The sequence below is a fragment of the Aquarana catesbeiana genome, linkage group LG03 (genome assembly GCF_042186555.1).
Source record: "Aquarana catesbeiana isolate 2022-GZ linkage group LG03, ASM4218655v1, whole genome shotgun sequence".
NCBI lineage: Eukaryota > Metazoa > Chordata > Amphibia > Anura > Ranidae > Aquarana > Aquarana catesbeiana.
In genome coordinates, this window is record NC_133326.1 from 18,039,960 (window position 1) to 18,055,627 (window position 15,668).

General features: G+C 44.7%; 1 protein-coding gene across 1 annotated transcript in view; it reads right to left on the bottom strand.

Annotated features, from left to right (window-relative positions):
* The window catches only part of RASL12 (RAS like family 12), a 99,116-nt gene that overhangs the window by 58,568 nt on the left and 24,880 nt on the right, over positions 1-15,668 (bottom strand). Inside the window, exon 3 of the mRNA XM_073618341.1 lies at positions 15,580-15,636. Coding sequence (XP_073474442.1) covers positions 15,580-15,636 — 57 coding nt within the window. The remainder of the gene's footprint in view (positions 1-15,579; positions 15,637-15,668) is intronic.

The following is a 15,668-nucleotide window of genomic DNA, read 5'->3' on the forward strand; positions in this document are numbered from 1 at the left end:
TGGTGTCTCAAGCCTTCAGTGGTGTCGCCAGCCTTCAGTGGTGTCCCAGCCTTCAGCGGTGTCCCCAGCCTTCAGCGGTGTCTCCAAACTTCAGTGGTGTCTCCAGCCTTCAGTGGTGTCTCCAGCCTTCAGTGGTGTCTCCAACCTTCAGTGGTGTCTCCAACCTTCAGTGGTGTCTCCAGCCTTCAGTGGTGTCTCCAACCTTCAGTGGTGTCTCCAGCCTACAGTGGTATCTCCAGCCTCCAGTGGTGTCCCCAGCCTTCAGTGGTGTCTCCAACCTTCAGTGGTGTCTTTAGCCTTCAGTGGTGTCTCCAGCCTTCAGTGGTGTCCCCAGCCTTCAGTGGTGTCTCCAACCTTCAGTGGTGTCTTTAGCCTTCAGTGGTGTCCCCAGCCTTCAGTAGTGTCCCAAGCCTTCAGTGGTGTCTCCAACCTTCAGTGGTGTCTCCAGCCTTCAGTGATGTCTCCAGCCTTCATTGGCGTCTCCAGCCTTCAGCAGGCTGAAGAAGTACAGAAAAAAGGCAGCTTGTGGAATGACTCATATGATCCCTCAGCTTCAATCTTCACCTGCCACTTTGGGTTCTTTTCTTTGACAACACAACAGGGAAAGCACTGATGTGCTCCAACTTGTTCTAATGTGGCTGATTGGCTCCTGTGTTCAGTTACCATCGGGAACACTGTCTGTATAGGCTTTCCATGTTCTCCCCATATGTGTTTGTTTAAGTCAGTGGTGGTCAACTTCCTTGATATGGGGGCCTCCAGTGCAACCCTTTATCTCACCAAAGGGACGCACATAGAATTCAGTTAATATTCAGTGTCAGATGCAGTGAACACACAACAGGATATAGTCAAAGACTATGGGCATAATACAAGAGATAGTCAAAGACTGCAGACATGGTACAAGAGATGGTCAGAGACTGCAGAAATAGTACAAGAGATGGTCAGAGACTGCAGACATGGTACAAGAGATGGTCAGAGAATGCAGACATGATACAAGTGATGATCAAAGACTGCCGTCTTGCTGCAGGAGAATGTCAGAGACTGTGAAAATACTATAGGGGCAGGTTGTTGGAGACTGGGGACATGCTTCAGGACACAATCACAGACTGGAGACATATTGCACGAGACTGCTAGAAATCACATCTATAACAGGGCAATAGGAAAACACAGATTAGTGTTTGCAGGGCCAGCAGAAAAAGTGTCAAAGGGACAGAGGTTGGGCACCAGGCGTCTATGCGCTTTGTACTGTAAAACATTTTTCTAAGAGTTTAATGCTTGTATTGTCAGCTCCATCTAGTGGCCAAAATGCTGTATAGTTCTTTGAAATATGGGAGAACTGTACTACATTTTACCCACTAGGTGGCGATAGCAACACAGGCATTAATCTCTTAGAACAAATACAGGGCATTTCATTCAACTTACACAAACGCTTCTGACATTCGTGCAACAAATGTTGTATAAATAGACCCATTTCTGAGACGTTTAGAAGATGTGATTGGGAAAAAAGTGTACAGAGATTCATTAATCGTAATCTTCTATACACTACAACTATCATTCGTTGGTTCTTCAATGGCTACCTTCAGGTACTATTTGACACCTCTATGTAAAATTGCCATTTATTTACTAGCCCTTTATACAAAAAATTGACTTTCCTTATTTATAGTAAAAAAAAAAGGAAAAAACATAGTACTATCTTATACCTTTATTCCTTTGCAGGACTTGCCATTTGGTCCCAGTGTAACCTCCGAACACACCCTGCTGTTGTGCCCTCTCTCCATCCTTGTGTGGTGGTGGTGGTGGGGGGGGGTCGAATACTTCTGTTTTTTGATCGGGCATGGATTTTTTAAAAAGTCCTTTAAAACACGCACATTGAGAGCCTTCTTGTTTTGGAGTCGAGAACCTTTCTGGCAGACCGACCTTTCTATTGTTTTTAATTGGGAATATACGGAATGCTAATTCAGCAATTCATTACAAATATGTAAGTGTAAAATGCGAAAACTGTTTATGAACTATTGTATATATGTGTGACACAATAGATGTTTATCCTGTTCTTTCAATACACTTTTCTAGAATAGAAACTTCTCTTGCTTATACCCACCCCTGAAGAAGGAGATACGCACACTCCGAAATGCGTCGGGGATTTTATACTACTGTATGTACATTGTTGTTAAATATGTATTCCGGATTTTATATGTTACATGATTGACATGATTTTATAATATACACTCAATTAATTATTTTTGTACTAAAACAATATTTTACTTTTTACGTGCCTTAAAAGTCCACCATCAGGGGATTGTCTTTTTTCTTCTAATGTGAAAGAGGGGACTCTAATATATAGGTGGGATTTGATTTTGAAGGGAGAACTGATGTGAAAGGGGGACCCCGATGAAATGGGGGACTCTGATGTGAAAGAGGGGGACTCTGATGTGAAGGGGGGCTCTGATGTGAAGGGGGTGGCTCTGATGTGAAGGGGTGGCTCTAATGTAAAGAGGGGCTCTCTTGTGAAGGGGGGCTCTGATGTGAAGGGGGGCTCTGATGTGAAGGGAGGGCTTTGATGTGAAGGGGGGGGCTTTGATGTGAAGGGGGGATCTAACGTAAAGGGGGGCTCTGATGAGAAGGGGGGGCTCCGATGTGAAGGGGAGGGCTCCGATGTGAAGGGGGGGGCTCTGATGTGAAGGGGGTGGCTCTGATGTGAAGGGGTGTGCTCTGATGTGATGGGGGTGCTTCTAATGTGAAAGAGGAGGAATCTAATATTAAGGTGGGATCTGATTTTAAAGGGAGATCTGATGTGAAAGGGGGCCCCCGATGAAACAGGGGGGGCTCTGATGTGAAGGGGGGCTCTGATGTGAAGGGGGGCTCTGATGTGAAGGGGGGACTCTAATGTGAAGGGGGGACTCTAATGTGAAGGGGGACTCTGATCTGAAAGGGGGGATTTGATCTGAAAGGGGGGACTTTAATGTGCAGAGGGGGTTCTTATTTGAAAGGGGGACACTGAGGTGTGGGGAAGCTCTGATGTGAGGGGGAACTCCTGATGTGAAGGGGGCTCTGATGTGAAAGTGGGGCTCTGATGTGAAGGGGGGGCTCTGATGTGAAGGGGGGGCTCTGATGTGAAGGGGGCTCTGATGTGAAGGGGGACTCTGATGTGAAGGGGGGACTCTGATCTGAAAGGGGGGAATTTGATCTGAAAGGGGGGACTTTATAGTGCAGAGGGGGTTCTTATTTGAAAGGGGGACAATGAGGTGTGGGGCAGCTCTGATGTGAGGGGGGCTCTGATGTGAGAGGGGGGCTCTGATGTGAAGGGGGGGGGCTCTGATGTGAAGGGGGGGCTCTGATGTGAAGGGGAACTCTGATCTGAAAGGGGGGAATTTGATCTGAAAGGGGGGACTTTATAGTGCAGAGGGGGTTCTTATTTGAAAGGGGGACAATGAGGTGTGGGGCAGCTCTGATGTGAGGGGGGCTCTGATGTGAGAGGGGGGCTCTGATGTGAAGGGGGGGGCTCTGATGTGAAGGGGGGGCTCTGATGTGAAGGGGAACTCTGATCTGAAAGGGGGGAATTTGATCTGAAAGGGGGGACTTTAATGCGCAGAGGGGGTTCTTATTTGAAAGGGGGACACTGAGGTGTGGGGCAGCTCTGATGTGAGGGGGGCTCTGATGTGAAAGGGGGGGCTCTGATGTGAAGGGGGGGCTCTGATGTGCAGAGGGGGTTCTGATTTGAAAGGGGGACACTGAGGTGTGGGGCAGCTCTGATGTGAGGGGGAACTCTGATGTGAAAGGGGGGACTTCTGATGTAAAAGAAAACTGTTTATTTTTTTTGGCTTAGGAATATTTGCAAAATATACAATGTGGTCCTCATACTGAGAAGATTGCAGCCCCCGGTATATAACAATGTGGAGAATTTCCGCTCCCACATACATGGATCCCCCCAATCAGAAGACATCTGGACAGACGGGAGTCCCGGGAAACGGTTAATCCATTTAGCTGAAGATGAATGTTGGACTGAATTCTAAGCGCTCCGAGAAAAATGAATTCTATTTCCTCGGAGAAGTGTTTGAACCGACTCGGAGAGAAAACATTCTCTTCCCGGCCTGTCTGGGCACTTGAAGCTTTTAGTAAGTATCAGAAAAAGATTCACATCTCTTTAATCTCCGCCATTAATCAGTCCCGGTTCCCGGCCGAGTCCTGCGTCTTGTCACGTTAATGAAGACAATTATTCCCATTAGACGGAGTCCAGATAACTCCTCGTGTCCACAAACACTCCAATAATATCTCCGGCACGGCTTTCCTTCCAAATAGAACACGTTTTCCAACTTACATCCAGCGGCCATTTTAAAAGGCCTCCAAGTTTGAGTGGAGACAACCTTATTGGAATAAGAATTCTTTGGGATGATGATGCAGATTAAAGAGGAACTCCACTCTCTCAATCAACATGGACTATCTTTAATCCTCATGCTGCTAACATTAGTAAATAGATAGGAAGGTCGATTATATTTACTTACATATCCCAGGAATCTTCATGGGAGGAGGGACTTTCTCAGCTAAGTGCACCCTCCGACTGAGCTAAGGGCAGACAGATTCCAGGAAGTAACTGCTACATGAATCATCTGCCCTTACTCAAGATGACCACGGCTAGAAATGCTAGGGTTTTTTTTTTTTTTTTTTTTTTTTTTTGAGTGATTTCTCAATAAATTAAAGCATGGAGATATAGATGGATGGGGGGTAGTTTGCTTTAAACCTCAAACATGAGTGAAATGACGTTTTATTGCTCAGATACAGTTTAGTTCCACTTTAAAAGCTGCTGGAAGTTTTGGGACATAGTAAAATAAAATGGTCACGGGAGAAATATGGTGGGTGCCACCACTGATCTACTTCTGAAAATATTAGTTGCCTAGTTGGCCCTGGCTTTAAAAATTGAGTAAGAACAACTGATCTGCTACATGACACTGCGGTGCGGGGGAGATACTGTGGGGGGTTGTTGGGCACTGCAGTGAGCTGGATGATACTGTGGGGGGTTGTCGGGCACTGCAGTGAGCTGGATGATACTGTGGGGGGTTGTTGGGCACTGCTATGAGCTGGGAAATACTGTGGGGGTTGTTGGCACTGCAGTGAGCTGGATGATACTGTGGGGGGTTGTTGGGCACTGCTATGAGCTGGGAAATACTGTGGGGGTTGTTTGCACTGCAGTGAGCTGGGAGATACTGGGGGGGGGGTGTTGGGCACTACAATAGGCTGGGAGATACTGTGGGGGGTTGTTGGCACTGCAATTGGCTGGGAGATACTGTGGGGGGTTGTTGGCACTGCAATTGGCTGGGAGATACTGTGGGGGGTTGTTGGCACTGCAATTGGCTGGGAGATACTGTTGGGGGTTGTTGGGCACTGCAATGGGCTGGGATATACTGTTGGGGGTTGTTGGGCACTGCAATGAGCTGGGAGATACTGTTGGGGGTTGTTGGGCACTGCACTGGGCTGGGAGATACTGTTGGGGGTTGTTGGGCACTACAATGGGTTGGGAGATACTGTGGGGGGGTTGTTGGGCACTACAATGGGTTGGGAGATACTGTGGGGGAGTTGTTGGGCACTACAATGGGCTGGGAGATACTGTTGGGGGTTGTTGGGCACTGCAATGAGCTGGGAGATACTGTTGGGGGTTGTTGGGCACTGCAATGGGCTGGGAGATACTGTTGGGGGTTGTTGGGCACTACAATGGGTTGGGAGATACTGTGGGGGGGTTGTTGGGCACTACAATGGGTTGGGAGATACTGTGGGGGGGTTGTTGGGCACTACAATGGGCTGCGAGATACTGTGGGGGGGGGTTGTTGGGCACTACAATGGGCTGGGAGATACTGTGGGGGGGGGGGGTGTCACTGCAGTGAGCTAAAATGGTCATAGGAGAAATATGGTAGCTGCCACCACTGATTTACTTCTGAAAATTCCAGTTGCCTAGCTGCCCCTGGCTTTAAAAATTAAATAAGAACAATTGATCTGCTACACGACACTGTGGTGTGGGAAAGGGGAGGGGGAAGGGGTACTGTGGGGGGATGTTGGCACTGCAATGAGCTGGGAGATACTGTGGGGGGTTGTTGGGCACTACAATGAGCTGGGAGATACTGTGGGGGGTTGTTGGCACTGCAATAGGCTAGGGTTACTGTAGGAGGTTGTTCGATACTGCAGGGAGCTCGGGGTACTGTGGGAGGTTGTTGGGCACAAGAATGAGCTGGCGTTACTGTGGGAGATTGTTGGGCACCGCAATGAGCTGGGGGTATTGTGGGTGGTTGTTGGGCACCGCAGTAAGCTGGGGGTATTGTAGGAGGTTGTTGGGCACTACAGTGAGCTAGGAGATATTGTGAGAGGTTGTTGAGCATGGTAATGAGCTGGGGGTACTGTGGGAGTTTGTTGGGCACCGCAGTGAGCTGGGGGTTCTGTGGGAGGTTGTTGGGCATTGTAGTGAGCTGGGAGATACTGTGGGGGGTTGTTGGGCACCACAATGAGCTGGGGGTACTGTGGGAGGTTGTCGAGCACTGCAGTAAACTGGGGTACTGTGGGAGGTTGTTGGACACTGCAATGAGCTGGGGGTACTGTGGGAGATTGTTGGGTACCGCAATGAGCTGGGGGTACTGTGGGAGGTTGTTGGGTACCGCAATGAGCTGGGGGTACTGTGGGAGGTTGTTGGGTACCGCAATGAGCTGGGGGTACTGTGGGAGGTTGTTGGGTACCGCAATGAGCTGGGGGTACTGTGGGAGGTTGTTGGGTACCGCAATGAGCTGGGGGTACTGTGGGAGGTTTTTGGGCACAGCAATAAGCTGGGGGTACTGTGGGAGATTGTTGGGTACCGCAATGAGCTAGGGGTATTGTGGGAGGTTGTTGGGCACAGCAATGAGCTGGGGTTACTGTGGGAGATTGTTGGGCACGTCAGTGAGCTGGGGTACCTTGGGAAAATAGCCCAGTAACATTCAGTTTTGCTGGCATTCACACAGAATGAATGTATATAGTTCTAAGATTTTTTGATAAATACACTGAATTTGTTGTAGATAAAAATGCATTCAAGGAGGATACCCCATCATAAATGTTTACAAGAACTGGCACATGAACCATATTTTTCCATTCTTATCCACTACAGTAAATACAATAAAGTAAATGAACTATGTATTTACTGTGTATTTACATCAATTCCTATCCTGCTTGTTACTAGACCCAAAGGGACTTCTGTTATTGTGTCAATCTGTCATGATTACGCACGCCCACGGCCACTAGCTAACCGAGACGTCCCGTGGCTGCCCCCCAATGTTGTAAAGCGCCACGCAAACTGTTGGCGCTGTATAATAATACTAATATTAATAGTGTGCAAAAAGAAAATTTCATTCTGCCCAAAGCCACCCATGAGAATTCTTCTTTCATTTTCACAACTCGCACTGCAAAAATGGCAGTTGGAAGCTGATTGGTAGCTACAAGCAGCATATATCAGAACTATTACGTAATTCTGTAACGCTAAAACAGAATAGTAAGAGCTTCCTGCCTAGATCATAAAAGCACATTTTTTTTTTTTTTTTTACTCTACAATGCCAAATACAATAAAATAGTTTTATATAACCCCTCTAAAAACTTTATTTCTGTGAAATGAAACCAGAAATGAATTTTGGCTGCAACAACTGAAAAAAGTAATAATTTTGTTATTGTTCTCTGAAAACACAGTACATTGTGTGTATGGCCTGACCGCAGGAGGACTGGCACCAATCTAAGTAGTATTAAACCGAAAAATGAAAATGTAATATATTGCAGCTTTCCGATCCTCAGATCTGGTGTCTGCCTTCATTTTCCTTGGAAGGTTCCTTTCACATGGCTGTTCCAATCGGGTCCGCCTGTTCAGGACGGACCTGATTGGAAGGTCCATTCATTCCTATAGACAGGCGGGTTTAAACTAGACAATTCGTTTCGCTCCGAATTATTTTTTTAATGAATTTCGACAAATTCATTCATTCGGAAATATACGAATTAACGAAAACCCATTTAACAAATTTTTCTGAATATTCATAAATTCGAAAAATTCGAAAATCCGATGACGCGAAAATGTGAAAATCTGAAATAATAACTAACTAATAATAACTTAACTACTACTAACTATTAAATTATAGGTATTGGAATTTCCTTTCAAATTTGGGTGTTATTGAATGTAACGAATACAAATTATCCGAAATAACGAATGCCGCATCTAAATAAATGGAACATAACTAATTAATAATAATAAATAACAATAATAATAATAAAAACTTTTTATTATTATTATTTATTATTACTTTGTCCCGTTCCATTTGTTTTATTTCAGATAATTTGTAACTTTGGCTAAATTTGTATTCGTTGCTTTCACTAACAGCCAAATTTGTTAGTTAGTTATTCTTTTGAATTTTTGGATTTTCTTTCTTATTTTCGGATTTTCGAATTTTCACATTTAAGAATTTACAAATTTTCAAATTTAAGAATTGCCATCATAACGAATGACCCGAAAAACGAAAAAAAAAATCCAAAAATGAAGAAGTGCCCATGTCTAAACGAACTTACACCCGCTTACCTCCGGGTCCGATCAGGCCTGTTAAAAAGAAACGGGAGAGGACTCCATCCTCTTCCGTTTAGACGGAGCGGATCAGAGGTAGCCGGGTGTATATGGACAGCGGAGTCCGTTTACACCCAGCTGCCCATACAGAAGAGCGGGGTCTGTCTGTGTCCGTGTCTGCAGAGTGGACACGGATGTGTCATCCACGTGATCAGCAGGGAGTCAGCTCACAAATCCCCCTGCAGACCGGAATGGAATCCATACCATGTTAAAGGGGCCTTATGCTGGCCATACACTATACGAAAAATTGACCGAAATTCGGTCATTTGGACAGTTTGTTTGTTTTTCGGCCAGTTAATGGGCAGAAATTCTATTTCTATTGGATTGAGGTCTGGGCTTTGACTAAGTCATTCCAACACATTTCCATGTTTCCCCTTAAACCACTCAAGTGTTGCTTTAGCAGTGTGTTTGGGGTCATTGTCCTGCTGGAAGGTGAACCTCCGTCCTAGCCTCAAATCACACAGAGTGGTACAGGTTTTGCTCAAGAATATCCCTGTATTTAGCACCATCCATCTTTCCCTCAACTCTGACCAGTTTCCCAGTCCCAACTGCTGAAAAACATCCCCACAGCATGATGCTGCCACCACCATGTTTCACAGTGGGGATGATGTTCTTTGGGTGATGTGATGTGTTGGGTTTGCGCCAGACATAGCGTTTTCTTTGAGTTCAATTTTAGTCTCATCAGACCAGAGCACCTTCCCCCACACATTTTGGGAGTCTCCCACATGCCTTTTCGCAAACTCAAAACATGCCATTTTGTTTTTTGCTGAAAGTAATGGCTTTCTTCTGGCCACTCTGCCATAAAGCCCAACTCTATGGAGCGTACGGCTTATTGTCGTCCTATGTACAGATACTCCAGTCTCTGCTGTGGAACTCTGCAGCTCCTCCAGGGTTACCTTAGGTCTCTGTGCTCCTCTCTGATTAATGCCCTCCTTGCCCGGTCCATGAGTTGTGGTGTGCGGCCGTCTCTTGGCAGGTTTGCTGTTGTGCCATGTTCTTTCCATTTGGTTATGATAGATTTGATGGTGCTCCTAGGGATCATCAAATATTTGGATATTTCTTTATAACCTAACCCTGACTTGTACTTCTCAACAACATTGTCCTTTACTTGTTTGGAGAGTTCCTTGGTCTTCATGGCAGTGTTTGGTTAGTGGTGCCTCTTGCTTAGGTGTTGCAGCCTCTGGGGCCTTTCAGAAAGGTGTGTCTATGTAATGACAGATCATGTGACACTTAGATTGCACACAGGTGGACATCATTTCACTAATTATGTGACTTCTGAAGGTAATTGGTTGCACCAGAGCTTTTTATGGGCTTCATAACAAAGGGGGTGAATACATACGCACCTGCCAATTATCAGTTTTTTATTTCTGAAAAATAGTTTTATGTATATATTTTTCTAATTTTACTTCACCAACTTAGACTATTGTGTTCTGATCCATCACATATAATTCAGATTAAAAAAACATTGAACTAAAGGCTGTAATGTAACAAAATAGGTAAAAAGCCAAGGGGGGGTGAATACTTTTGCAAGGCACTGTATGTAACAAAACAAACAAAAAATCCCTTCATTTATGTCCACTGAACGATCGATCATTATATGATGGAACTATCCTTTGCGCCCACTGGCCGAATGTTTGTTTTTTCGAAAATGGGTTCGGCCGATTTTTCGTATAGTGTATTGGCCAGCATTAGTCTTCTTTTTGTCCTTTATTTTTATCTGGTGATTTGGCCAATTTGCAACTTCTTTTAACAGACCAAACTGTCCAGCAAAAATGTCAGTTAGAGGGTTAGAGAGAGACAAACCATTTACCACTGACAGGAGTTCTCACAATGGTCAGCTTTTATTCATTTATGTAAAACATTTATTGCAGAAGGAAAAAAAAAAATGATAATGATGTAATTACTTATAAAGTGTTAGCTGGAGTTTGTCCTCAAAATGTTAGTATATCTAAGGGTCCGTGTACACTGGCTTAAAAAAAAATAAATCGCTGCTTCTAGAGGAGTTTAGCATCTTGCCTGTAGACGCAGCTAATGGTATTCCATGGGGCCATGCACATTAGGACATTTGGAGAGATACACTATATTACCAAAAGTATTGGGACGCCTGCCTTTACACGCACATGAACTTTAATGGCATCCCAGTCTTAGTCCGTAGGGTTCAAAATTGAGTTGGCCCACCCTTTGCAGCTATAACAGCTTCAACTCTTCTGGGAAGGCCGTCCACAAGGTTTAGGAGGGTGTCTATGGGAATGTTTGACCATTCTTCCAGAAGCGCATTTGTGAGGTCAGGCACTGATATTGGACGAGAAGGCCTGGCTCACATTCTCCGCTCTAACTCATCCCAAAGGTTTTCTATCGGGTTGAAGTCAGGACTCTGTGCAGACCAGTCAAGTTCCTCCACCCCAAACTCGCTCATCCATGTCTTTATGGACCTTGCTTTGTGCACTGGTCCAAATCATTTGGTGGAGGGGGGATTATGGTGCGGGGTTGTTTTTCAGGGGTTGGGCTTGGCCCCTTAGTTCCAGTGAAGGGAACTCTTAAGGTGTCAGCATACCAAGACATTTTGGACAATTTCATGCTCCCAACTTTGTGGGAACAGTTTGGAGATGCCCCCTTCCTGTTCCAACATGACTGCACACCAGTGTACAAAGCAAGGTCCATAAAGACATGGATGAGCAAGTTTGGGGTGGAGGAACTTGACTGGCCTGCACAGAGTCCTGACCCCCAGACTGAGGCTGAATTCACAAAAAAAAAAAAAGAGGGGGCAACGGCGCATACTGTAGTCAATAATGCCAGAAACCATAGTCTGTCTGAACAATTAGGGGCAGGGGGTTCAGGGACCAAAGTACATGAACTGGGTGAGAGGATATTAAATCCAGCAAGAAGATCGGACAGTCGACAGCTCAGGGCGGGACTCTTGAGGGAAGCAGAAGCGTACTCCAAACATGTAAGAAAAAAACAAAGGAAGAGGCGCCTTCTGAGTGCAAACAGTGCAGACTTTATAATACAAATAATAAAACAGTCACATTGAGGTAAAACCGTGTCAGCATGAGGAAGATCAGTCCTGCGGCGGTGTGTCTCTGTGCACGCTGGTTCCGGCAACCTCAGCCATACCTCCCAACTGTCCCTGATTTGGAGCAATGTCCCTCTGTCCCTCTTTCCTCCTCATTTGTCCCTCATTTTGGTCTGATCTATATAGTTGTATATAAAATGCACTTTTTATCTTTCAAAAAGTGTTTCCCAGTGCTAAACCTTTCATCTGATTTCTAATTTGCTGCATTTGTAAATTTTAAAAGCCAATATAAAGGAATAGTAGTGGTAAAAAAAAATCACTTGTGGGTTTAATTAACCTTTTTTTTTTGGTAAATTCTCCTTTAAGGGGGGGTGTGGCAGGGGGCGTGTCCTATGCCTACATACGTTTGCTAGTAGGTGTCCCTCATTCCCATCTCAAAATGTTGGGAGGTATGGACTCGTAATCCCTGTAGGAGCCGTCCACCGGCTCTGTGAATGGAGATGGATCCAAGGAAGGGGACTGGAACGCTCGTGGCCCGCAGCGGCAGACATGGACGAGTTTGGGGTGGAGGAACTTGACTGGCCTGCACAGAGTCCTGACCTCAACCCCGATATAGAGCGCCTTTGGGATGAATCAGAGCGGATTCTGCCCACGATTTCTAAACGCTTTGGTAAAAATGACAAATCTCGCACACAGATATAAACACGCTGCGATCGTGGCAGGCCGCATCACATGAAGCTTTTCGCCCCCCCCCCCCAAAAAAAAACAAGCTCAGGAGCTACTTTTCATGATGCGGTTTGCAGCGTGAGTTAACGTGCGACAATCAGGGCAGAGCTGCAGCGCGTTTTTAGGTGCCATTAAAATGAATGGCATCTGAACTTGCGCGTCGTGCGATTTTTTTATTTTAGCAGAGCGTTTTGAAATCTCAGGCAGAATCGCGGCAAATTTTGCCTGCAATTAAAAACACCCAGGTGTGAATACAGCCCGACAATGCTGCTGTCCAAAAGGTGTCTCTGGTGCTCCTCCATTCAGAGTGGAGAGACCCAGGGTTGCTTTCACACTTATCAGCGCTCACAGATAAAGTATATACGCCTTTTTTTTTATACAACACACACACACAGGGGGACATATTGGTAAGATACAGAGTGGATTATATAATGTAAGACCTGTTATTAAAGCAGCAGCGGGGGGGGGGGGCGGACCCTGACACAGGAGCCGACGAGCAGGGAGGGGAGGGGGGAGGAGGACACAAGAGCAGAGATGAGAGACAGTAGGACTGTGGATGACGGAGGCACGCAAACTGACCACGGTGTCAGGGCTCAGTAGCCATGATTACTGTGGTCAGTTTACATAGGGGAGGAGAGAAACTGGCAGGATCAGTCAGGTTTTTTAGGTGTTACAGGGTCCAAATGACACAGCACAAGCACTGTGTCATATAACATGCTTTAAAAAAGGAGCAGAATCCACTTTTATTTTATTTATTTTTTGGGTTAACATACATTTTAATGCATTCTATGCATTAAGGTTAAAACTTTTTGTGCTGCAACACCCCCCCCCCCCCCCTTTTCTTACCTGAGCCTGATGGTTCAAGCGACGGGGATGAGCACAGCAGCTCCAGCCGCTGTCTCGGGTCGTCATTGGATAGATTGATAGCAGCAGGAGCCATTGGCTCCCGCTGCTGTCAATCAAATCCAGCGACGCGGGAACCGGGGGGGGGCGGGGCTGAGTCCTGCTGTCTGTGTCAATGGACGCACCAGCAGGACTCGGAAGCGCGCCCGCACGAGCGCCCCCCATGGAAAGTGGCTCTCCGGGAAGAGGAGGAGCCAGGAGCGCCACTGGGTGACCCCAGAAGAGGAGGGTCGGGGCCACTTTGTGCAAACCCTTGTACAGAGGAGGTAAGTATGACATGTTTGTTATTTAGAAAAAAAAAAAAAAAAACCTTTACAATCGCTATTTATCAGTACACCGTTTTTGAGAGCCGATCACTACAGTTCATGAGAAAAATTTTCAAAGGGATAGGCACGAAACATTTTTGCCATAAGATAATAGAAGGAACAATTTTCGTGTAATTATGTTGGTATTTGTCTGGGGAAAAAAATCGCGTGACCAAGACCACGCATGCTCGGAAAAGAAAGGATACATTACAATACAACACATTATATCACTTCCGAAGTTGTATTCTGTCGTATGAGTTTTTGTAACTTTAGTAAGCTCTTCATTTTCCCTATGAGACTAGCATGCAAAAAGAAAAAAAAATAGACGATCATTCGTCTGGTATTCCCATTGTGAGTCCCAGGTAGACATGTGCAATTCGTTTCATTTCCGAATTCGTTTTTTAATGAATTTTGACAAATTCGTTAATTCAGGAAATATCTGAATTAACGAAAACCCGTTTAACTCGAATATTCGCAAATTTGAAAATTCGTACATTCGAAATTCGTCAATTCCAAAAATCTGAAATGATAACTAATAACTAGAAAAGCTACTATTTCTGGGGAAATTGTGTGAAGTGTTCTTGAAGCCTCTACAACTGGAGTGGGCGGAGTAACTGGGAGGAGTGGCTTGTGTAACTGTTGTGTGGTTGGAGTGGCTGGAGTAACTGTGAAAAGTGTTAAAAAGCTTAATATTTTAAAAAGTATAAATAGTAGTAAAAAAAAAAGAAGTCCCATCATTAGCTGAAAGAGCTGAACATTTTTTTCAAAAATGATTTTTTTTTTTTGTTTCAAAAATTATTTATTTTTTTTTTTTTCAAAAATGATTTTTTTATTTTTTTAAATGATTTTTTCTTTTCAAAAATGATTTATTTATTTTTTTAATTATTTTTTTTTTTCATGGGGTGGTCATAATATTTTGGCTGATCATGTTGTGGTCATAATGTTTTGGCTGATAATGGGGGGGGTCATAATGTTTTGGCTGATCATGGGGTTGTCAGCTTTTGTCACCTCCCACTCCAGTTTTGAACATTTCGCCATTCATTCCTATGGGACCAATTTCGCTGCAAAAACGACGATATTTCGTGAACCATTTGGCGAAACGTTCCACAAAGTAATAGCACACCAATCGGGAACAATCCGCACGTTTTGGGATATTACTGTCTATGTAGTGTAAAAGCTGTGGGAGGAGTTGATAGGCTCAGCAATGGCATGCAATGCCAAGCTGCTGCTAACAAAGCAAACAGAATATTGGCATTAAAAAGGGGATCAACTCCAGAGATAAAACGATAATTCTCCCGCTCTACAAGACTCTGGTCCGGCCGCACCTGGAGTATGCTGTCCAGTTCTGGGCACCAGTCCTCAGGAAGGATGTACTGGAAATGGAGCGAGTACAAAGAAGGGCAACAAAGCTAATAAAGGGTCTGGAGGATATTAGTTATGAGGAAAGGTTGCGAGCTCTGAACTTATTCTCTCTGGAGAAGAGACGCTTGAGAGGGGATATGATTATAATTTACAAATACTGTACTGGTGACCCCACAATAGGGAGAAAACTTTTTCGCAGAAGAGAGTTTAATAAGACTCGTGGCCACTCATTACAATTAGAAGAAAAGAGGTTTAACCTTAAACTATGTAGAGGGTTCTTTACTGTAAGAGCGGTAAGGATGTGGAATTCCCTTCCACAGGCGGTGGTCTCAGCGGGGAGCATTGATAGCTTCAAGAAACTATTAGATAATCACCTGAATGACCGCAACATACAGGGATATGTAAGGTAATACTGACACATAATCACACACATAGGTTGGACTTGATGGACGTGTGTCTTTTTTCAACCTCACCTACTATGTAACTATGAGTTAGGGTGGTAAATTTGGCTATAATAAGAATAATAGATATGTGAGATAACAGTAAGTGGTCTTGCTATGCAAGAACACTTAATAATGTAACTATTACTAACTATTAAATTATAGGTATTGGAATTTCCTTTCAAATTTGGCTGTTAGTGAACGTAATAAATACGGTAGAATACTCACCAAGATAAGGGTCGTATTCACTAATGAACCGTCTAGTCAGGAACTTCACCGTGAGTGCTGGAAAGAGAGGAATGACATAATGCTGGTTA